This window comes from Hirundo rustica, chromosome Z, assembly GCF_015227805.2.
Source record: "Hirundo rustica isolate bHirRus1 chromosome Z, bHirRus1.pri.v3, whole genome shotgun sequence".
Lineage (NCBI taxonomy): Eukaryota > Metazoa > Chordata > Aves > Passeriformes > Hirundinidae > Hirundo > Hirundo rustica.
In genome coordinates this window covers 81,225,367-81,250,884 of record NC_053488.1, presented here as the reverse complement: position 1 = coordinate 81,250,884, position 25,518 = coordinate 81,225,367, and the positions used below count along the sequence as shown (strand labels likewise).

At 40.1% G+C, this 25,518-nt stretch overlaps 2 protein-coding genes across 4 annotated transcripts in view; one reads left to right on the top strand and one right to left on the bottom strand.

Annotated features, from left to right (window-relative positions):
• Nucleotides 1-21,203, bottom strand: part of TMEM167A (transmembrane protein 167A) — a 60,355-nt gene extending 39,152 nt beyond the window's left edge. The window contains exons 1-4 of one of the 2 annotated variants that reach the window (XR_005704391.2): nt 21,150-21,198; nt 10,879-10,988; nt 6,085-6,119; nt 2,634-2,868 (exon numbers count right to left, since the gene is read on the bottom strand). Coding sequence is in view for 1 of the 2 variants with exons in the window: in XM_040089753.2 (XP_039945687.1) it covers nt 2,798-2,868; nt 6,085-6,119; nt 10,879-10,988; nt 21,150-21,152 (219 nt within the window). In the remaining variant the exon portion in view is untranslated. Of the gene's footprint in view, nt 1-1,660; nt 2,869-6,084; nt 6,120-10,878; nt 10,989-21,149 lie in introns of those variants that run through there. The other variant, XM_040089753.2, reaches the window with a different exon arrangement.
• Nucleotides 21,204-21,360: 157 nt separating this feature from the next.
• The window catches only part of XRCC4 (X-ray repair cross complementing 4), a 60,747-nt gene continuing 56,589 nt past the window's right edge, over nt 21,361-25,518 (top strand). The window contains exon 1 of one of the 2 annotated variants that reach the window (XM_040091123.1): nt 21,361-21,367. The gene's annotated coding sequence lies outside the window, so the exon portion shown is untranslated. Of the gene's footprint in view, nt 21,368-21,436; nt 21,626-25,518 lie in introns of those variants that run through there. The other variant, XM_040091122.1, reaches the window with a different exon arrangement.

The window sequence follows — 25,518 nt, the reverse complement described above, 5'->3', positions numbered from 1 at the left end:
CGCAGTGCTGTGGTTACAGAGGTAGAAAGGGCATTCACAGAACAGGGACATTGTTCCAAGAACAGCAAATCTTCCTGTCATCCTTGGACTCCACTTTGTCTTTCCTCCTCCATCAGCCACGTCTGCCCAGCTGCTTATCAGTACCTCCAGAACATAAGACCTTCACAGTGATCCCGTATCTTACTCATGCCTTACTCTTTTCCTAACATAGCAATTACCACTGTTCAATTCAGCCTTCATAAACCACTGCTTTTAATTTGAGGTCATTTAAAGTGCAGATGTGGATGGAAATTAATATATTAATCCATACCAAGTACATGCAAGGGTATAAAATACTCTGTGTGTTCCAAGAGCAACATTGTGTTTCAGATGTTTGGGCATCAACAACATCCATGATGCTGTTTAGGAAAAAAGGATGAAGTCCCAATGTGGAAATACTTTTCCACAGTAGCAGGCACGACTACAGCTTCAGTCACGTTTAATCACTGTCCCTTTTGCACAGAGAAAGGTGTACAGACCTGGTGTAGGTGCAAACTCTTTTGCAAGACAGAAAACCAAGAAAGCAAAACACTTTTAAGATTCTAACCTGGGAAACAGTATTTTCTCTGTATCTTAGTAAAAGAGATGAGGTATCAATCTTTTCAAAGCCAAAATCTTGAAAACCAAAGAACTACTCCTGAGGCAAACACCTGCCTGAAGCAGCAATTTCAAAACAACTGCAGTTTGTCAGTTTAAAGATCTTGTTTCCAGATAGTCTGGTGAGCAGCTGTGCAGCTAGCACATAATGAATAGACTGAAATCAAAAAAGAAATTCCCAGCTAGGAAGTATCCATCACGCACATTTAGGCCAAAAGGATGACCTGCCATGTAACTAATAAATGTTGAACAACAAATAACAAACAGGAAGAGGCCTGTCTGAGCTTCTTAGATGATAAAACCTTAGCAGAAAAGGTTTTTGCAACACAGTTCCTCCATGTGAGCAGTTTTCAGACACTCGGAATAAAAAATTTCACTGGGTTTTTTCACTGGTATTCCTACTTGCAACTAAACCCCAGATACTATTAAGAACTAATCTGGGAATTACACCAGTTTGGATGACTAGGAAATGTGTGAATATCATAAAAATCCCATTATTTATTAGAAGAATAACTAGAATATAACTACTCAACATAAGAAGTTACCAGATGATTCTCTGCATTTTTTAAACATGTATACACCTGACAGTAAAAACTCAAGACTCCTTAGGAATCTCCCTTCTCTCTGTTGAGGAACAGCTCCTTTGAAATGCAAACCTGAGTTGCTTTGATGCCCTGTTTAGAGCAGCACCCACATTTAAAGTTACAGGAGCAGATTTTGCACTCCCCACATCTCCTGCCCAGTCCCAGGCTTCTGTGTGTGCACAGCATGGTTACAGTCCTACAGTTCTGCACTGCTCTGGTTCACAGCCAAGGGTATCTATTTGGCCCACATTGGAGAAACCTATTTTTCCTGAGCCCAGATTAGAGAAGTTTTGGATGGCCATTTCTGATGGTGATTTAGATTTGCAGGTACACGTGAGACAAGACAAAAGTCATAATTCAAAATCACTTTTTTTCCTAGTTGCAGGATAATTTGCATTGATAAAAATAAGATTTTCAAACAAGAATGACAGGAGTTAACATACCTTTGAGTGTGTTTTACTTTTTAGCTTTGTTCCTTCTGATCACAAGCCAACCCAGAACAACAAATACTGCAAACAGACAACTCTCCCAAATGCAGCCATTATGAAGTCAAACAGTTGTCTGATATAACAGACACCTGTCAGGCATTATTGAAGAAGTCACTAGATTACTGAGAGTGGGCAAAATTAGGAAATAAGTGCTAACGGCAGGCATCACTAAAAGTAATCTAACCTTTAACAGTGGTGAGTATAATTTAGTTGCTTCAACCTTTGTATTATGACACATGACTTCCTAATCTGCAGCTAACTGTTCATTCCGTTCATTCAACTGTTCATTTAGAAACCTCTCCATACATGCAACAGCAGCAGCGGAGCCTTTTGAATCCTTTTCTCAACATTTTGGAAGAAGCTGGGAAATGACATACCTGAGAGATGTAAATGTATAAATATGAGTACATGTGGTATTTACAGAGAGCAGTCCAGGTGTCTCAGATCCCACATCTTTACCTTTTCAGCAGCTAATCAGACATCACTACAATTATGGTCCCTGCCTTTATTTCACATCTTAACAACAGAAATATTGATAGATTGAGAAATTACAAGTTTAGAAACAAATAGCTGAGTGTAACTTAGGTCAAAGGTCATACTTTAAGGATAAGAGGGGAGCCATCACTTACAAATCAAGAGGAAATGTTCAGGCAGCAAGAACTAAAAATACTTTGATAAACATCCCCTAAAGCCAAAATGCTCTTTATTCTTCAAAGGGTGGTCTTATTGCTCTGGCTGATTTACCATTTTAAGGTTTCATTCAACAGGTCTACTGGACAAGATATTTTAAAGAATTAAAAACAGCAAGCCTTTTCAACTTGATGGTGTAAAAAAAGAAAAAAACAACCAAAAAACCAGGACTCCCCTGAAACTCAAGACATGCACCAGACACCCTTCCATGAGTTACAGGAGTGTCAGTGCTGACCTGGCATTAACAAGCACATCACATCTGGGTTATGATCACTAATGCTGGTCCGTCTGCAGGGGTGTCCACCAGGAGATAGGTTATCCATCATGTGAGAAGAGACTTGGTGAGGCTTCGAATCCTTTCCTTACAGAGGATCTGCTGTTGGGGACACTCTCCAGCTGCTACTGCATGAACAGGATACTGAAGGCCATCACCACACAGCACACGGCCACATAGGGGCTCTTCCGCTCACCTGGAAGGAGGGGAGAGAATCCAGAACAAACCAAAGTTCAGGCATAGCTAAACAGACCCACCTGCTCCTAGTCTAACGCTATAATTGTGCCACAGCACGTGCAAACTGGTATTCAACACTTCTAACTGGAGGAAGGCAGACAAAAGTATGGCTATGTATTCCCAATGAATATGCATGGACAGTAGGGAAACTCAGATGTAGGACAGGTTATTTTTCTACATAAAAATAGAGCTGGGGCTCTTTAAGACAGGGACTTGTAAACAAGGGCACGGAGTAACAGGACAGGGGAGAACAGCCTCCGGCTGAAGGAGGGCAGAGGTAGATGGGATATTGGGAATTCCTGGCTCTGAGAGTGGGGAGGCCCTGGCACAGGGTGCCCAGAGAAGCTGTGGCTGCCCCTGGATCCCTGAAGTGTTCCAGGCCAGGCTGTACATTGGGGCTTGGGGCAACCTGGAATAGGAGGTGTCCCTGCCCATGGCAGGGGGTTGCACTGGGTGATTCTGGGTCTCTGTGAAAGGCCCATGTAAGGGATTCCATCTCACTACAAACCACCTTTTCTGAGATGCAGTTTTATGTTGCTGCTACCTCCTAATGCCAGAGTCAGGGGCCAGCAGTGGAAAGTTGCCCAGGACACCTCATTTTTGTCGGCTCTGCTCCTCTGTGGCTGCTCAGGAGCTGTTCTGTGTCAGCTGAGATGCAGCTGGTGCTGTCTGGGCCTGATACCTGTCACCTGCAGTGTGAATCTTCTATGCAGGGTGTCATGCAGCAGCCAGAGCTGTGAGCTCACAGCTGCCCATATAGGGCCAGATGCCTGTCTTTTTTTTGCTTTGCTTAGAAGACTTAACATTGTTAGCATGTGGAGAGGGTCTGGTTCACATATTTCCATGATAAAAACGGTCAGCAGATCACAGAAGGTGCACACACACACAAATTTTCTGACTCTTTCAAATTGGCATCACATTTTCCCAGGGCAAACTGTGGATGAAAGTAAGTTAACTCCATTAATAAACTTTTATCTGGTGGCAAAAGCAATCATGAGAGATCTATTCCCACTCATTTGGTCCAGGACAGAACATTACAGAGGTGTCTTTTTCACCAAGAAAAAGAAGATTCTTAGGTGGGGAATTGTAACACAACCAGAAGAACATCAGTAATGATAATCAGACTAGTACCTACTTGTATCATTGCAAGATGTTTTTACACTTAAACATTATTCTTCATGGAATTCACTGAATTCTCCTTGCAGAGACCAACAGTGGATAGTACCTCCAGCCTACAAAACTGCCAGGGAGTGCTAATACTGAAAAGTGTCTTTGAAGTGAGAAGATTCCTGTTTTTACACACCCAGGAGTATAAAGACAGAGCTGGGGCTGTTTGCTTTAAGCAAAGTTCAATTTCCCTTTGCTGTGTGAGGTCTTTTGTCTCTACATCCACCTTATCAGAGACACAGTTTTCAGAGAAACATTAAAGAAAAAAAAACCCACCAAGGCTCCCAAGTCTAGCATGGTGCAATTTTTATGAAAAAAAAAAAAAAATCTTTTCTTTTACCTTTAAACACAGAGGGAACAAACTTTCCACAGTAAAAGAAAAATAAAATAGTTGCAGTGACACCTCCCATACACAGGACCGACTGCTCGGTGACATTACAAGATGCTGTCATGAACTGGCATATATTTAATTAAACTTCAAATAACTGAACGAATTAATGTCTGCAGTTTCACATCTGTTTAAAATAAATTTTGAGGAAGTCCAACTCCTACGGTTCAGGGTATTACAATTTTCATATGGGTTATGCTTTTCTGCTCTTAATTTTCTTAAAAGAGAAATCACCATGTGGCAGGATTAAACATTATTTTGCACAACTTTGTAAATATGTAACCACTTGCCTGTGATTAAGATCTTATGTACATGTGAAAAGGCTGTTTAAACATACCAGGGATGTGAAGTATAAAAGAAGCCAGTAGACATTTTCATTTTTAAACCTACACTTTCTACATGCCTTTGCGATTAACATACATAAAATGATAGGAATCATCTCCAAAGCCCATTTTCATTTCTTAGTCTAAAAGAAAGTCAAAGTGGTCCACTCTAGATGCAAGTTGCAAAAGAAACATAGTAAATTGAAAAAAAATATCCTTGCACTTAATTAAATACAGCCTTGCACTTAATTAAATAAAAGAAGATGGCAAAGGCAAGGTAAGGTGAGGTATTCTCTTCAACCTTGAACAAACCCTAAAGCATCTGAACTTTTACATTTGTTTTCACTGGTGTAGCTCAAAATTCATTTCTGACAGCTGCCATCTTCCCAGTATCTTCCAATTACAGCAATAAAATAGGTTTTGCTATGCCTATTATCTCAATAGGACAGTATCTGCAATCATTTCAACAACAGGTCTTCACCAAACCCTATTTTTGTGTCAATGCTTTTTTGACATCCTGTAGAATTTTCTGCCTGGGAACATAGAAAGGGAATCATATAGACTTTCTTTAGATTCAGTGACAAGTCAGAAGATTTAGAATTACAAGTTCAAAGTTTCTGTTCTGAATTAAAATGCAATTTGAACAGTGATGACGGGTTTGTAGGTTTTTTTTTCCTAAATTGTGGATACACCTTAATGTTAAGACTAAACTTCTGTTGCATATTCCAATTTCCTTCTCAAAACAAATTCAGGATAAGGATTAAAATAAATATAAAACCAGTGTTATGGGAAAATGTCAAGAATCAGATAGAGCTGATCAGCCTGTGTGCAGATGTCACTTGAAATGAACAGCTTTGTGCAATTCAAAAGTGCACAGAAGCTAGAGTAAAGAAGGGAGAGGAAAAACCCCACATTTATGCTTAAAAGGAACCTTAATGCATGATGAACTCCATGTTGTTTTATTGCTATATGGTAAATATATTTTTTTCAACAAATCAATGATTTCTTTGCATGTTAGAAACACAGCCTTGGTTATTTCATGTGGCAAGAAGTGCAAATGATTTTTGAAAATATAACACCAGATACATGAACTGACATGACGAGATGCAGGATTTCCATGATGCTAATCTAAGAAAACAATATCCTGCCCCCTTATTTCAAGGAGGTTAAAACCTGCATTTTTGAAGACAAAGGATGTGTATGGTTTTCACTGCTACATGGCAAGATTATCCTAATAAGTTATGCTAGAAATAGAACTGATCTTAAGGATTTTGAAAGAAAAAAAAAAAATAATTACCGATCCTGGCGCATTTCCAGAATATCCCCAACAGTCTGTAAAGATAAAATAAATTCATTAGGTGCTTGATTTATTACATCCAAGTCAATTGATTTTCTTTCTTTTATGTTAAAACAATCTGAATTTTGTATGTTAAAACAATCTGAATTGACATTAATTTGTCAACTTGACTCTCTTCCGAACACCAGAAAACAGCAGATGCCTGCACATAAGGGTAAAGACTATGAATTACAGAAGTGGCAAAGTTCTAAGTCTAGCAGGGGTCTTTTTGAATGCAAAGATGCATTTCACTCATTCTGTGTTCCAGATCTAAAGATTTCATCAGAACCCTCTATTTATCTACAATAAAGTACCCCTGACAGAAATTGTGAAGAAAAAATCTTCCCAATTCTTCTGGTTCATTCTTATTCCTTTACCAATGTTTACCTGGCTCGTGTCTCTCCAGCGCTGCTTGCCCAGGACATTACCACTCAAAAGTGAAACAGCAATGGAGAAAAGCAGAGTTCAACGTAGGGAACATCCAAAGGGATGGCACAAACCTACAACTTCCCTGTGTAACTAAAATAATCTCACACTGACTGCTCCAGAGGAGCAGGGACTGCTTGAGGATCTGAAGAAGACAAGGGGAAGAATACTGAGGTGTCCTATGTAAGAAGACCAATTTCAGTCCTTCAAAAGCTTGTCTGCAGGAAGGTGTCCTTCAGAGTATGGCACAGAATACTATGGGGAAGCACTAGGAGAACAGCCATAATGCAGCTAGTACATACAACCCCAAAATAATGTTCTGAACTCACCCACAAAGGTTTGATTGTCTTTGCCCTTTTTTGGGCTTTTAGAGTTGCTTACTTCTAACACATTTAAATACAGACAGGTAGGCTTGGGCCACTTGCTCCTGCATGCTTGAGCAGTCAACATACCATGCCATTTTATTTCTCTGCTACTTCCATTTTATGTCCTCTTTTATAGTCTTGGTTTACTTCAGCATCTCTCTGTCCATTTAGCAGCCTCTGTTTCTGAGACAAAGATTCGGTGTTGGGCAGGTGAAGACCAAGTGTGGCAGCAAGTGACTGAGTGACTCAAAGTGAAATGCTTTTTGACTTATGTACTCCTTGCTGACCAATTCATCATGAGCAGCATTCCATTTCCATTTTTAGAAAACAGGAATTTTCATCTGTGCTTTAGATTTCAGTTTTACTTCAAGCAAAATACATCGACACACACACGCACAGATACATATTTGGGTTTGACTATATTTTTGTGCAGCCAAAGCACCTTTCCCCCCGCCTCTTTTATGCAGCTCCATAACCAGAATGATCCCTGCATATAGGACAACCTCACTTTTCCAGGCTAAGAGGTCATACAATAAAGTAACCTAAAGACATCTATGCACTTTTTGAAGATGTGTGTAGGTAGAAAGGCATTCATGTGTAAATCTTACAGAGCAAAATATACAGCCTTGAACTGCTCCATTGATAGCACCTCAGGTTCTCAAAACTGCTCACTCTAGGTAAAATTAGAATTTACAGACTGCATCCTGCAAAACCAATAGAAAAACTCCCACAGCCCTGCTTCTCATATTGCCATCTCTCAAAAGCTTACCCAGTAGCTCAAAGAAATAAACTATTACCATTCTGTTCATATACTTTTGAAGAATCTTGCATGGGAAAAAGAATATTAAGTCTGTTGAATTTGCCTCACAATCTCATTATTTTTTCTTCATCTTAGGGGATTTGACTAATGTGAAGCCACTTCTGCACACTGCCCTGCAAAGCCCCCTTGTGAAAACAGAAATTTTCCTACCTGATGTACCAGGAACAAAACATGGGTTTCACCAGCTGCCCCTAACAAATGCAATTAACAATGCAAAACCTGGAGCCACCTACGTAAGGACTGACCAGCCTTCCCATGATGACACCAGAAGATTTTAAGAGGCTTTTGTGCTACAGGAACAGCTCAGTACCTCTGTTCACATAACCTGCTGCTGAGCAGAAGCAGATTGAATTCTGGACCTTCTGATAATACACCCTCTGGAAGAACTGGGGAGCTCCCACTGCAGAAAAAACCTGTGTAGACCTCCTGCTCCCCTGGTTTTTCCATTAGGGCTCATCCCAGGTTCACAACGAGAAGTTCTTCAAGTCAAAACCCGCTTGCTTATTACAGAAGTGATGCTGCCATGAGTAACTCTGCTCCAAAACAATTCCCCCTGCAGCACCTCCTCAGCATTACTGCACAACTCCTTCTCCACCTTTTGACTTCTGCTCCATGCTTGTCTGGATGCAGGTGAAGGTGTGGGTATGGCTGGGATCCCTGCTGCCTTCTGACAGCCATAGCCCAAATATGCACAACCTCTTGCATATTCCTGGCTCTCAGTGTTAAATGCTAAAACATTTACGTGGTGGTGATTATCTGCAGAACAAAAAAACCAAATAAACGGAACCTCCTAAGCTGAGGAAGAGTTGGTGGAGCCTTAGACAAGGCTGGGTGTGCTGAAAAATACCATGTGTTCACCAGGAGAAGCCCATTGCCACTGCAGGAGGGAGTGTGAGACATCCCCACTACAATGCTGACGGAAAATCAAAGGAGATCTCTGCTGCACATGAGCTAACACATCTTTCTGGTTAGCAGGGAGGAGAGAATTATGTTGTGGTGCACATTCCCCTCTAGTTAGCATGAAACAGTAAATCTCCACTTGCTTTCCCAGCCTTTAACACTGTTGCTCAGGACCGAGCACATGGAAACATTCAGAGAAAATGAAGGTTTAAGGTTCTGTTTGGCTTGGTGGGAAAAGACATTTGGCAGAAATGAGGGGGAGGAAATACAGGGTTATGAGGATGGGTGACATCACTGTGAAATGGTGTCTCTCAACCAACAGAAATGTTTCTTCACTTATTATCAACAGACCTAAATCCTCAGCAAAGTTACCACTCACTTAGAAATACACTGAATAACTATCAACATTCCTCCTCTCCTGCCACTTTAGTATTTTATCGATACTTTTTTATGCCTTTAATTTGGAGCAGGAATGATGACGTAAGAGCATCTCTATGGTAAACTGAAATATCACTAGTATTTGTGCTGTCCCACAGGTCCAGACATTTCCACTGGGGCATGAAGTACGTTAGAAGAGAGGGATAGGGGTTTAGCACGAGCTCCATGTAAACATCTACCATACAGGAAACAAATTTCATTGCTTCTAGGACAAGGTTTTATTCTCCAGTACAAAGTAGTCTACAAAAAATATATATATAAAACAAAATGGTATATCCGACATCTACATAAATACAAACCTACACATCAAACGCCAAACTCCTCCACAGTGTCAGCACCCTTTGGAAATATTTTATGAAGAGAGTTCTATTGTACTCCAGACAGACTTGCCTCAAGAATAAACAGAGTAGCTGCAGATTAAAGGAAATACTCCTTGCCAAGAACAGCACTAAAATTTTAATCAGTAAAATAAACATTCTTACTTCTTACTGTGTGTACTTCATTGACTATTGTGTTATCTTCCCCCAGCAGACATCCAAACTCTCTTTGTTCCCCCACTCCCTGTCCTTCATGAAGTCATCCTTTCTTCCATCTTTACTTCCATCCAAAGAAACCTCTCATGTCAATGGCAATTTCATGGCCTCATATAAAAGGACACAAGTGTTTTCATGTTAGAACTCCAAACTTAAAAAAAAAAAGGCTGGCATACTTTGGGTATCTTACACTGCTAAAATTAAAAAAAAGAAACAACCTGGATAATAAAACATAATAAAACAGCACCCCCTGAGGTCAATTACAACAAATGTTCCAGAAGACAAACACTCAGGGTTCTTGGTCACAACAGTCTATTTAAAACTGGACACTTCTGAACTTAAATGCAAAAGTGATGGAAGAAACTTAGGAAAAAAAGAACGTTTTATTTAAAAGGAAATGATGCAATGGAAAAAGTGATGAAGTCAAACACTCAGCACCCAAAAGCCTGTCTGTTTCCACCTAGAATTACCTCCTTCTCCTACAAATATCATCTCATTTGCGCTAGCTTTAGGTGACAGCACTACTGAAGTTCTATGGACAGCCCCAGAGGTTTCCATGTCACAACTGTTCAATGGTTTCTCAAAACCCACCACACTTAAATCGCAGTTCTGCGGATCACAGCTAGAATCCATATGATTAAAAAAAAGTTAGGTTTGTAGAAGCTTTCAAAAACTCTTCTAGAAATTCCTTCACCTTAGAGAATACAAAATCATGACTTGACAGACCACACAAGAGGACGGTGTTACTTATTTTAAAAAGTATTTTAAAAAATATTTAATCTTTTAGTTACAGATTATTGCTAAAGCTGGTCTTCAAACTTGTATCTTACAAGTTTTTCCTAATTGTAACTTGTATTGAAACACCTATCTTGAAAATAAACAAAAAGCCAATTTCTTCTGGTTTCTTACCCATTTTAGGAATCAAAAATAAATCATTGCAACAATATCCACATGTAGGAGAATGTTTTATTTCTGTCTCTCATTTCTGCATCTCTAATAAGTATCTAACAACAAAGCTACAATTCTAAAAGATTAATAATGCAGTATTAGCAACGTTAGCAAGCTAATAAATTCTTTCAATGAAATTGCAACTAAATGCTTGCCAATACCTTACTGCACTCTATTGTGAGATAAAAAATTAAGATTTTTATCTTTTAAGAGAGAAAATTTTCAAAGCAGGATCTGCATTATCCCACACTTCATCAGGAGATGCTAAAAGGCTGCAGTTGAAACCACACAGCTTGTGGATGTTTGAAATGATCAGGCCACATACCCGGTTTTATTTTTGTCCAGTAAGCTGGGAGCCAAGGATCTGACATAGGCACAGGTACATATGAGCAGCAGGATCACAGTCAGCAGACTCTGGAAGTTGAAGATGGCAGACTATGGAAGAGAATCAGGAAAACAAAGGATTACATTTCTGCAGTGCATACTTCTCTCAAAGTCGAAGTACAGGAAAAAAATGTGTGACCCCTTAGACAACATCAGAAATGAAACCTACAATGGCCATAAGCCAGAAAATCTTTGCATCAATGGAATACAGTCGTGGCAGTGAAAGTAGAGGTGAGGAATGACTGAAAAGTAAACCAGTAGTGGCCAAGACAAAAAATAACACAAAATGTGCAGGAGGTTTGTAAATATACCACTTTTTAAGGGCTACAGGCCAAACTAAACATATTTGTAGAAATATATACAGTAAAGCCCACCTGAACTATGATAACGGATTACTCTTATTTTCCAATAATGTTTAAATCTTCAATTTAAAACATCTTAATTGTAAATATACTTTCAGGAAGTGCTAGTTTTATGGTATATCCTAAAGAAATGGGTGACAATGCCTTAGGATTGAGAAGTAAAGTTCTACTGCTGACAGCAAACACTGATCAGCCTAGTGGCAGTGACAATTCTTGAGAAACTGCTGCAACACTTGGCAATTTACTAAAGTGCAAAGTATCAGCACACAGACAGAAAGTGCATCCCATAAACCTTTTATTTACCGTTTTGGCATTTCTCCTAAGTGTCTCAACTGACATTCTGGTCAGTGTAACAGCACCAGGTGGTTTAAGAGGCGACTGCTTACTTCAAAAAGCTTTCTTTTACCTTCACTCTGCTATGCTCATTTGCACATCTGATTTAGTGTGAGCTCCAAAAAAACAAAACAAAACAAAACAAAACAAAACAAAAACAAAACAACAAAAACAACAAAAACCCAAAACAAAACAAAAAACCCACACCAAGACAAAGCAAATGCAATAAATTCACTCTTTGTTCTGGAATTCTGATGAACTTCTGTCTCATGTGTTCATACTGCTCAACCCAGCTGGCCAAGTAGTGATATTTAATTAAAGGTAAATATTTAGCACTTAGGAAGGGATATTACATTGGCATTTCCCATATTTTAGGGAATATTCCCATATTTAGCATATTTTAGGGCTCATCAGAGCCTTCATTTCCATGCAGCCTGAGGCACACCCCTGTTGATGTGCGTATGCTTTCCTCCTATGTCACAAAATTATAGTATTTTGAAGCTCCGATAATCAAATCTATCTAGCTAATGAGAATTATAAAAGAAAATCACAATATTCTAGTTCAGTATGGCACTAGCAGGAAATTAGGAGAGAAAAATGAGAAGCTCTAGTAGAAGGAAAGCCACTGGAACACAAACAAGTGTTCCAATACTGAGATCAAAAACCTGGTGACCAAACCCCCCCCAAAATCAACAACAGCAAAATAAGCCAAAAAAACCTTAGCTTATTTAGTAGTCTCCATGAATCATATGAACTCCAGAACATGCAGAGCTGCCAGTCTGAATACATGCTTTAGGCAAGGTTAGCTATCTAAAGTAACTTCAGTATCTAGCCTAATGGGGTCCAACAGGCCACTCTGTTAAGAAGCATCATTACAGAGACTGCTATGACTCTGCACCCTGTATAGGAGATTTGAGCATGCCTGAAACCCACTCCTTCTGTGATGAGGGAGCAGGGATCCCACACCCAAAGCCAATCCTCCTGTCCCCAACATGAGGCTGCTTGGTTTTCTCCTGCACCGCAGCCTTTGCTAAATCATGTTTAATTTAGCATTTTAGCTCAGCTAGCCACCCCTTCTGCTCTATCATGTCATAAATAATGGACAGACTCTTTGCAAAGGACAACAAACTGCCATCCCTAGCAGCAGCCTCTGGAGTCATTGTGCTCAGCTGAAATTTCTGCAGCTCCAGAAACCAGGGAAGTCTCAATTCCCCCTGGCTCCTGTGGGTCTAGGAACGCAGCAGGGCCGGATCCAGGAGCGGCTGCCTCTCAGCACAGACAGATACTGCCTATCAACTGATTAATTTGATCAGTCCTGCGGGACAGACAGCTGCTCTGACAGCTCACAGCCCCATGCCTGCCAGCCACCCGTTCCCATGAATTCCGGCAGCTGCTTCCTGAGGTGGCACCGGGCACTCTGACACGGCAAAATGGCAGAAGGGCACACTTGCTTCCTCTTAAGCAGGGGCTGTAAATGTATACTCATGAAATGTGCTACCAGTCAACCAACTGGGGCAGTATATAATCATATATAATTGTTCTTTGTTGGGGTCTTCATGTGTTTCCCCAAATATTCGCCACTGCAATTGCATCTGCCCTTCCACTGAAGCATGCTCTGAAAGACATGTTTATCTGCACAGCCGCTTTGAAAGGACAGATGTGAGCATTCCAAAACTTGCTTACAATTCTGGAAATGAGAATTTATTCTTGAATTAGACGGCTTCACTCTTCACATCTGAAGTAATTCTCATGGCACAGCTGAATTCACAGAAAGCAGAAGCCTACATCTGGCCGCTCCAACTGATGTAATTAAAAGCTGCTGCAAGAGTTATACATTGCTCAGAATCCTTTTAAAAAACACTGCATTCACAAACGAAGCTACCTGGACAATGTAGATGTGATGCTGTTCATTTGTTTAGACTGGGTTCCTCCGATGCAAACGTATTAACTGAAATTTTTGACTTGTGTTGACTGCCTTACTGTAGGTCCTGTGACCTTCATTCCCACTACAAAATGATCTCAGCACATGGAGAAACTGGTGCTGTCTCTTAGACTGTGTCCCTATGAGGGTGAAACTTCTTAAGACTCATGCTGCAACACCAGAAAGAACCAGCACTGGCATTTTATTTTGGTTTTAGACAGTGCAAGCTTTAATTCCAAGGACTGAAATTTTCTAGATCTCCATTTGGTGCATTTTTGACATAGGGAACATCTCAGTTACTCCATTCTGTGTCATTCCCCTTGTGCCCCCTTCCAGTGTGGAGCACCACCACATCAACTGCAGCACTAATGAGGTATTGTATTCACCTGAACTCGCGTGAGCCAAGTTTTTTCCAATATCTTTGGAAATTTAAGACCAGGAACTTTAGCTTTAAGAGCTACATGCCCAAAGGCTGTTTTAAATCCTTCCCCAAACAGGCCTTTAAAAAAAGCCTCAATGTTATTTCCTGATTATATCGTATCTCAGTAAAAACTCCATATAATAAACCACGAAGAATTAATACTCTTGAAAGTTTTATTGTGTTGGGCTTAACAGCAGTGGCTTGTATTAAAATAAATACTCATGGGATTATACAGTAGTTGAAAATCAAGTGGTACAGCTAGGGTGCCTGAATGTACTCCCGCCTGAGTATAAACTGAAGTTTAATGTACTTCAATAAGTGTTGATTGAAAGTTAAAGGTTACCTATGTGGTTGTGACAGGGAATCATGACAACAATTGCACAATTCCTGTAAACCTCATTATAGACAATATTGTCCCTCAGCATTACATTTACTACACTTGGGCAGAAGAAAAAAAAAAAAAGCAGCAGCTCAGAGTTGTGGTTATCAACAGGTCTTGCACTTCACAAGGGTTTTTAATTAAATATGCAGGAATAGCCATAATGAATGCACTAATTCTAAACACTTTTCTGCAAGGGTTTTTAATTAAATATGCAGGAATAGCCATAATGAATGCACTAATTCTAAACACTTTTCTGCACTGACAACAACAGCCATAGATAAGACAATGTAATTTATCCATCTCTGCAGTTTTCACTCATTCCATTGTCCCAATATTCATAGTTCTCTGTCCCTGCAGGCGGCACTATGCTCACAAACCACTTACTGATGCAACCCTTGGGTAGCACAGTAATAAATCACAACCTAGGTTTTGATGAAACTCTCCGTGTCACAAAGGACCTGCTGATTTTCCCCTTGCCTCATACACTTTTGCTTAAAATTAACCAACCAGTATCATGGTTCCATGAGAAATGAAACGTGCAGGAGCAGAACATAAACCCTATGCTGTTGAACTTCTGGGCTGGTAGAAAACCTAACACAAAAGCTCTCTGAGTTTATCTCAGCAGACTTAGCACTGAAACCAAAGCTTAACCTTCTTGAGTCTTTAAGTATGTACAAAATGATTATTTTATCTCTGATTGCAGCGTGACTATGATGATTTCATCCATTTGCGCTATAAAAGCAGAGGCCATCATAATGCCAGCAAGTTGCAAAACTTTGCCCTGTGGTTACTACTATAATACCAATTTATGAGGGCAAACAGATAAATAACTGGAATGTCTTAAAGGAAGTGTAACATTTGTGTAATACGCTGCAGAACAGTCAGTCTTTCTAGAATAGTTTTCTTTTCTTTTTTTCCTCCTCAATATAATAAAATTGGTGAATGATTGTTTTCTGGACCCAAATATGGACACACAATTCTTCAGCTGGCTTTCCCATACTGGAATGTGAGCAAGAGCTTACATACTGCAGTTAAACTTTAGTTAAGCAAGAGCTGAAAAAAATTTCATCACAATAAAGTTAAATCAAGGTATGAAATTTTAATGAAGAGGTCCCTACAAAGCTGAAAGAGAAAATGCTATTACCTAGGGTTTCCATTAGGCCCAGCAATTCTTATTTCTTTAGTAAAAACCAAATTTTTAGGAGTATAATACTGAGAAAAATAATAGGATATAAATCATGTAGTATTACTCCCAATCTGAAAGCCAAAGCAATTGCTAAAAACGAATTAAAACATGCATCTAATTGTATTATTTTCCAACCAGTTAAAAAAAAAAAAAAGTATGTATGTATGTGTGTGTGTGTGTGTGTGTGTATATATGTATATGTGTATATATATATATATATTTCTTTTTTCCACTGCTGCCAAATGCAATCTTATAAAAATGAATGGAAACCAAGCATTTGTGAAAGAGGCATGGTAATTAGCACCATAAAAAATTACAAAAAGTGCAAATTAATTTTGAAGCAATTATTGGCAAAAGTACACAACAAAACTAGGCAAGGGGTATTAGTTAGTATTCAAATATCAGCCAGTGCAGTTGTTGCAGCATAAATAAGGTTTTTTATTTTGGATTTACAGCATGTTCTCCTCAGTATTTAGTTTCCAAAGAATTTAAGTACAAGATTTAATGTTCATTCATATTTCTGTCTAAAATATGTATTTTTGCACTCACAGAATGTAAGGCTTGATTAGAGAAATAGGGATTTTTCTTCCTAGCCACTTCCTGGAGAAGCACATTGTCAGGTTTAAATGGCAAGTACAACTAACATGTACGCTTTCCAGTCAACTGAAGACTAATACATCTATTTAAAACGTAACCAATCTCCTCAAACAATTCAACACTTAATTAAACACATGGACACAGTTGCCCTCTCCTGTAAAAAGCTCTCGACTTTAACACATTTAGAGTTTTTACTGTAATTCAAATCCAGACCAGCAGTGAAAAGACACCTCAAGGCGATGATGCTGAAATTTCACACATGCTTGAATTCCTTCCTCTTTGCCCCAGTACCTAGTTTGAAAATGGAACTTTAGCTGCAAGCAGCTAACAGATTCAGCATTTCACCAAAATACCTTACTATTAAAAAAAAAGTGACTATTAAAGTCTTTTACTGGGTTCATTGTAGCACAAACGTGTGCTTGTTCAGAGATTTCCTAATCAATGAATAATGGTGGATATGACAGTAAAAGCTTATACTTTCCTCCATGGTCTTCTCTGTAGATGATACAGTTTTAAATTTCACAGAGATATTTCTCCTCTGCTGTCTTACCCCATTAGATAAATGCAGTATTTTAAGTAACTCCCTTTTTTAAAAACTAACTCTCCTGTCTCAGGTTGCACACCACACTGTCTAGATCACTACAAATATACTACTGAAAGTGAAAAAACAGTAAAACCTTTGTGTGTGAATGGAAGAAGTAAGACTCATACTAAAGCACACTCTGAATCAGGTGATATCCTTCCTGTAATAAAAGCAGCATGCAAAAATCAGGAGTTTGTAACAGAAGGTGCTACAGGAATGTGAACATGGCCATGGGAAAAAGTCTAAGTTATCAAAAAGGAAGATATATGCTAATTTACCTAAGAAGTACAAAACAGAACTTTAAATATTTTACGTATACTATTTACCAATTTTTTTTTTGTTCATTCATAGTTGAACCATTTCTTTCAAGCATGGAAAACAAATATTAGAAAAAAAAAATACTTAGTCAAGAAAAAATGACAGGTTCTCCTAAGCCTGTCATGCCCCATGGCCCTGGACAGGTCCACAGCACCACTGCAGGTGTCTTATTTGGCAGAGGTCCAGGTGCATGGTTTGAGTATTTAGCATCTGGAAGACAGGTAATATTTTTCAGTTGTTCCCACCTTGTTTCCACAGTCACAAGGTTGAAAATAAAAAACTTCTGTTGGGTCTGAATGCCCAGCTCTCTGCATTAGCAGGTAAACATATTCAGTGTTGCATCTGTTAAAATGAATGCATGGCACTCTAATGCTGCAGGCAACTAAAAAATTAAATTGTGACATTCACTTTTTTATGGCACAATTTCTCACAACCAGCGTCAATCTGTTAAAGTAGACTCACTGCATGCCACTCTTCCAAAAAGAGACCATCTTACATTGACAGAATAATTTCCTCAGTTCAATAATCACAGAAATAAAATCTTTTATCATCCTCTAAGATGAAAGAAGTGTCTACACTGAACACTTCAAGTGAAATAAAGTCACAGTACAAAGACACTTTAAGACTGTAAGATGACCCAGGACACATTTTTAAACCTAGGTACCTTTAGGTCACGACAAAAAACAAGCTGCTAGGAAATACGAATCAGGATTGATTCCTTCTTGTAATTTTGAATAAGGCAAACACAAAACTTTGTACTTGAAGACTCCTAAAAGCTCTTTTTTCAGAGCCATGTCATGGTTCTGGTATGTTTATATCTGACAGCTTGGTTTGAAATAATATTTACTAATGAATGTTTCTACAATTGGCTCTATGAGCAACTCCCCTTCCTTCTATAAACACCATACTAAGAGAACAACAAAGACTGTGACAGAAACGTTTGTCCTTGTGGAAAGCTCTGAAATCAATTTTTGGACAGTAATGTGGGGCCAGGATCAGCCCCAGCCAGGGGGCGATGGGGAAGAAGCCATTTTTGTCAAATTTTCTGCACTTCTTTATGTTTTCTCTATCACTAAATTTTGTCTGAGTGTAACGTCACATTCCTGCGATGAAGGAAAGTGACGACCACACTTCAGGAGGTGGGAAGCTCGTCATTAACTTTAATGTTACCTTTAGCTTCTTCCCTCTTTTCATCCATGCATGTGGCAAACTTCTCAAGCCCACCAGGAAAACTTCTGTTGAGCTTTCAGATATAAAATCCTTAAAGCTGTCAGGACAAACCGATTTGTGGAAGTCAGCAAGCAATACACATTCTGCTCCTAAACAAATGAGGGAGCTGTGCATCCCTTCCATTTCCAGCAAGTTTGGACTCCACTGAGAAGGTTCTACTGGCTTCCATAGCTGCTTTAAGTTAAAATAGTGAGGGTTTTGCTTTGAGTTTAAATGGTGCATTTTTTTCCCATCCACTGGCACTGAAGAGGGAAAAAAAAAAATAGTACAATTTCTGCTTTCACATTAAAGATAAGACAGGTAAAAGTCATATACATACATACATATATATGAATATGTGTGTGTGTGTGTATATATATATATAAAATTTCCCCTATTTGGCAGCAGCTGGCCATTCACCCAGCACAAGTTTTCACCTGCTTAGCAAGGAAAGATGTGGTAAGGAAGCCTGGAAAACAGTGGGATGAAACATTTCCAAGGGATAAAGTCCTCTGGAAATCATGCTTCAGAAAATTCTGCTATTCAGAGTCCTGCCGGCTTGCCAGAACTGCAGCTTTTACTCTTTAGGCAAGGAGAATAAAATGGAGATGTAGCTCTAATCTCTTCCATTTCATGACACACAGACAGGAACAGTTTTCTCTCTCACAGTCAAACATGAGCTCCCAAATTATCTTTCCCGCCCCGCTAAAATGCCTTGACACCAGAGGTGGCATCATGGAGCACCTGAAGTCCTGGACAGTTGCTGCTCTCCTGAAGAAATTAAAGAATCACAAGAACACTGAAGAAACTTATTTTCACCTTATTTTCAACATTAAATCATAAGCAAACCATCCTTAGAAGAGTTTCTTGCTTCAGGGTCCCTGAGGCACAGAGTTACCTCTATAAAGGAACAGGGACAAGTGGAGAAGATAATCCTAACAGAATCTCAAACACTTGCCTTAATCTTCTTAGATTTAAACATTACCTTTGTTTCTAAGTTACTGTTATATATTTCTTATATATAACTTATAAAATACATAAAATATAAATGGCATAATAATATAGTATTAAATAATTAGTTGTATTTAATCATTACACTGAGTAATACATGTCTCACCAAGTTCTCTTGCCTTTTTCTATCATCTCAAACCTTTTCAAGTGTAATAAAGGAGAGTGAGGGACTGCTGTAATTCCCTACATTCACCTTTCCATGGTGCTGATCAGAGGTCTCTACCTTTCTGCATGTGTGTTTTAGATCTCCTGAGACAATTTATGCCTCTCATCCTAAAAAAAACCCCAAACCCTTGTTTTCTGCTTGGAGCCCCAGACTAGAGCAGGTTCACCTAAAAGATCTGCCAAGGCATGCTCAGGTAAGAAACTCCCAGCAATTTCCCGCTGGTGACAAGATCTGTGGAGCCTGGGAACCCTTTTTTGAACTGAGCCATAAGAATCTTCAAGCGATATTGATCTTTTCTGTAAATACAGCAATATTCTATTAAGTTGTACAGCATCCACACAATGATGGATAACCTGTCAATGCTTAGGGGGGGGCGAATCAGGAGATCTTAAAAGGTCCCTATCAACCCAAACCATGCTCTGATTATTAGAAAAATGTAAAAAATTCCCATATTAAAACAAATTCTGTGCTGAAGTTATGGGCAAACATGTATTTTGTACAGGAAAAACTTACTTTAACTCCATTATTCCTTTGGTTTTCCTTTTAATTTTAAACTCATGAGTTTGCTCAGAACATAAAAATGTCATTGATATACAAACAATTAATGTATAAGCCTCAACTAAGAAAAAGTAGTTCTCTGCTCAGCTTTACCTATGACAGAAATGCAAAGCCTTCTTTTATATTACCTGCACAGAGACTGGAAAAATGGGCAGATAACGTAAGAATAAATACCAATGTACCTCCAGACCAACTCTACATAAAGAGTGCATATATATATACACACATATTTTTTACATATATATATAGGTACCCACACTCTTCATGTGTGTGGTTTATAGAAAAGGGTGTATTGTTAACTAATAATATGTAATTTTTAAAATATTCAATTACGCATTTGCATACACCTATAAATATCTATAATAACATCTTTATATCCACATATATTTGTTACACACATATTACACTCCTATATAAGCATACATATTCTATTCCACATGTACTTACCTCTTTTTTATGTATTTTGGCATTCTAGCTGTTTCTATATTAATAAATTTAAAAATATGCACTTATAAGTTATATTACATATACTCTTATATCCTTAAAAATATATATGCTGTAGGTATATACATTTTTAAAAATAAAAACCAAAGACCATACATATATACACACACACACACAGAGAATTTTTTCATATATATTTGTGTGTGTGTGTGTGTGTATATAGATACATACATACACATATACACACACACACACAAGATATATAGCTTTATATGTAATCCATACAGTTTTCATGAGTAAATGGACCTGGGCCTCTGATGACACCCCTGAAAAGCAGCCAATGTCGCGGCTCGGGGCACTGCTGAGCATGACGTCACATAACGCCACCAAGACATCACGCGGCAAAAATGACGTCAGGACGCCTTGAGGGACACGCACAGCACCTGACCGACCTCGCACCGGCTGCTAATGACCCGCACAGACAGAAAACTAGTCTTTTTCTTGTCACCAAACCCCTGATGCAAACCCGCCCCGCGCTACTCCCAGCAAAGCCTTGGGGCGGCTCTGCTCCCGCAAGCCGCGGCCTGTGGCATAAACGATCTCTGGAGACCCCGCCCGGGCCAGAAGGCGCCGCTGGGGACCGTGCAGGGCCGCGGAAAGGCAGAGGAGCAGGAAGGACGCAGCCCCCGAACATGCAGAGTCGGGCAGGCCCCGCGCTTACCATCGCGCCGCGCTCCGCCACATCACCTTCCGGCCGCCGCGACGGGCGGAAGCGCGCACCACGCGCCCTCAGTGCGCCGGAGCGAGGCACGGTCGCCATTGGCTGGCGGCGCCGTGGGGCGCTGCGACTGGTCGGTGCGGCCGGCGGGAGGCGGGACAGGGGTGCGAATGCGGCGCTGATTGGCTGGCGCGGCACAGACGGAAGTGGCGGCCAGGGAGGTAGGTCGGGCGGCCCGCCCCGCGCGCGCTGGCACGGGCGGTGCTGAGGGCAGTGCGGGGGAAGGGTTCCCGCGTCCCTGTGTGGGTGCTGCCGGGATCACGCGGATAACCGCGGTCAGCCCTTCGCTTATCTCTCACCGGGACTGAGGGGAGCTGGGGCGGGCCGCTCGTCTCCCGGTGTGGGGACGGCCGGATCATCGGGATCAGCCCTGCACCGGGACTGAGGGGAGCGGGAGCGGACTCCGACCGTGTCCCGGTGTGGGTACAACCGGAACAACCAGGATTATTCCTTCACTGAGCTTGCACCCGGCCAGGCGGGCCACGCGTCTTTAGTGAGACGCAAAAAAGCCCCCAACAAACGCAAACCAAAAAAACCCCCAACCAACCGACCAAAACCCCCTGGTTCTTTTGGTGTGTTTTTGGTTGTTTCTTTTGGTTGTTCGTTGATATTCGGCTCCCCGCCGGTGGGTGAGAGCTGTGGGGTGTTGCCTTCGCGTCCCTGCGGGCGTGAGCCGCTGGTTACTGACACCTCAATGAGGCTATTTCTTAATTCGGGCCCTCTTACTGTTACTGTTGTTGTGTTGAGAGAATCCAGACTGTCTCCTCCTGGTCTATTGTATTTCGGCTCCTGTGCTACGTTATCTTCTTTTGGAGCTTTTCATCATCATTTCTGTAGCTGCACCTGCCCAAGAATTTCCAACTTTTTTTCTTCTTCTTTTTTTTTTTTTTTTTAACTGAATAACCTTTGGTGCTGTCCGACCTCAGTAAAGTGAGTTCTGTGGAAGAGCTTCACAGTGATGACTTTGTGTTTAGATGACCGAGTGTTGCTGTCATAACAAACACTTGGAGTTTTATGAGGAGCCTGTTCCTCCTTACAAACGTGGTTTTAAAAGCATCACCCCTTCCCAAGGTGATGGCTTGGTTTTGGGATCTTTGTCATTCTCTGTGTTTCAGCACCAAATTCATGCTTGTCTGCTGAGTGTGAGACAAATTTTGCTTTTTCCATTGGTGAGGGGAAACAGTTTTTTTTCTCTCTAAAATGACACTTTGAAGTAACATTTGACATACTTTGTGCAGCTGTTGTGGGAGGCTGGGGGTTGATGTATGTGTATAAAATGTATTTATCCAATGAAATTGAGGCAGTGATCTACTGAAGCAGAGGCCTTAAGATGAGTGAGACCTATGCAATACACTTAGAATGCTGTTCATGCCTTCTACAGAGCAACTTCCTTAGTAGTACTAGATTGGGTCACTATAATTGACAGATCTCTGTGAAATCGTGGTTTCAGACTCGTAATCACCAAAATGTACATGGGATGTTACCAGCATGAGCAGATAAAGAGTTTGAGGTGGCTTCTCTCATGCAACTGTTTTTTCTGTCCTGTGGATTTCGGGCACTGTGTTGATTCAGGATTTGTTCGGTTTTTTTCTCTAGATTGTTTAGTGACTATAAAGGTTCGTTCAGTTGCAGATTTATCTATCTGTCTAACAGATAGTCGGTATCTTGCTGTGTGCTCATTTTCTCACAACATGTTCATACATTTTATTCCTGTTACTGAATTACATTCTCTGGATTAGTTTCTTTGGATCACATGTCAAGGTTATGGATTAAAAAAAAATCATTAAGTGCCTAAAGACTGTTCTAAAAAATGGCCTAATTATCTAGGATAACTTCACTTTGAAGTGTTTGAATGCTGTTACACTGAAGTATGTTTGTAAAGAGAAATAAGTTTTTAGTATAATCACTGTCCCATACAGCCTCTGATGGTAAACATGACTGAAGACTTTAAAGGTAATAATACTTTTGCACGTTTTTTTATGTGTGTCAGAGATAGAAAGCAAAAACTGGATTGTTTTGCCTGCTTGGACTCACTTCTGGGTACTCAGTGTGAATTAGAAACTCAGATTGAATATATTCTGTAATGTCTGGGGAGACTCCAGCTGTCTGTCCTTGTTCACACCATAGCCAAGCCTGCTTTCAGGTGGTCACCTAGCTTTCTCTAGTGTAGTTTTATTTTCAAACATGCCCTTTTATGATAGATTTGTTAATTTTTTTCTTCTACTTTGATAGTTTCTGGCAAGCTCCCACCTGAAACCGATTGCAGATTTTTTGCAAAAAAAACCACTGCTCTTTTTTTTTTTACCCTAGATGTTTAATTTCCAAGTGAAGTTTCCAACAGTCTCAGCTGTTCAAAAGGGAATTTTTACTGATCATGTGCTGTATTAAAATGATTTCAGGTCAGGTGAATGATTTGCTGTGGTGGGAAAACTGCCATTTGAAGCCTTGGTGGCATAAATTAAGAGATTGGTGCACCTAGCCTGGAAGTGTTTTCTGGAATACAGCTGTGATAGTCATGGGATATTGACTGGAATATCAGCTTTCAGATGGTGGTGTTCCAGTTTCCCATGTACTTTTTCCCCTCCTAATTAATATCTTGTTGTGGAAAAGCAGCTCTGAGGAGCTGGGACAACTTTGTTGGTGTAGTCTGCAGGAATGGGCTGGGTAGGCCCATTTGTCTGGTGAACATCAAAAAATAAATCTTAGGTTGAAACATCTACATTGATCTACATAGCAATATTCAGATATTTAAATAAAAACTTAGGATAAATACTGTTTTTTTGTTACTGTTTGGTCTCTTAAGAGGAGTGTTCATGGTGTTGAGAAATATTTTAGTGGTGAAAAGCTTACCTACTGTTCAGTTGAGAAGTAGAGCACATCAAGGAATTTGTGTCTGTAATGAAAGGTAAAAAAAGTTTAACTTCTAGGCTGTTTCCAGATGCAGGAAGAATTACCACAAAACAGTGACAGTTGCATGTGGAAGCCTTGGTTTTTATCTTCTGTGTGTTTTACCTTTCATGAGGAGGAGGATTGGAGGAAATGGTTTTAAAAATACCACAGGTGGGTGACTAACATCTGTACAGGTACATCTGTATAAATATGTTTCTGTCTTTATTACATCCATGTGTGTATATGAGGTGGAAAAAACATTTGAAAATAAACTATAAATGCAGTTGGGTTGTTTTTGAGAAATGGTGGCTTGAGTGACTGGCAAAAATCTGATATGGCTTTTCTTTGGCTTCCATGTGGTGCTCACATCTGTTGTTCCCAGTATCTTCAAATGGCATGAACAGTGGCATGAACACTTATAAACTTATTTGCATTTTTCCTACTGCTACAGATTTGCTCTGCTCTCTGTCTGGTGTAAAGAGGTGGTGGAACACCAGGGGTGTGCATTTTGCAGGTAAACCTGTCGTGGATAGGTGGTGTTCTGTGTGCTGACAGTGGTAATTGGAGTGTGGTGTTCTGTTTGGTAACAGTTTTGAAGGGAAAAAAAAAAACCCACAAAAAACCCAAAGCAGAATAAACAGACAAAAAAACCCCTGAAAAAACAAATCCCCATCTATGTTTCGGTTTGGCTCCTCTTCATTTCTCTGCTGCTGCCTGTCACCTACCAGAAGTGCATATGATAGTCACTGTAGTAGGGTGGATCACAATAGCTGTGAAATGCTTGGAGTTTGCAGCTGTTCTGAGCAGGAATGAACCTCATTCTTCACATCACGCTTTAGCCCAGGATTTTAACCACACATTTAATAGAAAGTTACTGCACAGGGAGTGTGCAGTACTGTGGGAAATGTTCCTACAGCAGTGGAAATTCTTGCACCTCAGAACTGCTTTTTGTGGCAGATTTCATGTGTATACAACTGATGGGCTGATGCAAAGGGCATTCCATCACTTAGCAAGGTACTCCAGATTGTAAAAACATCCAAGGTGTGATGGCCTTGCTGTAGAACAGTTGATGCTGTGCCTGACACGGGTGACCTCAGTGCCTCTCCTGACACAGACAATCCCTGCTGCTGGTGTGCAGCAACACTGGATGTCTTACAATGCTCTGTTTTGACCAAAGTGTCCATTTTAGTACGGACAAAATAATTTAAGGCGGTTTTCTGTGCTGCACGTTGGCTTCATTAAAGCAGTATAGCAAATACTCGTGCTACGTGCTGGTGGGTGTGTCATGGACCTTGCAGGGGGTCACTTGCTGTTTTGTCTCAATGTCTGTTTCTGATGTCCTTGTTATCTTTCAGTACCACTTGAGGATGAGAAATTTTAATCCCTAACTCTTGTCACCTAGGGTTTAACAGGAGGTGGAAAA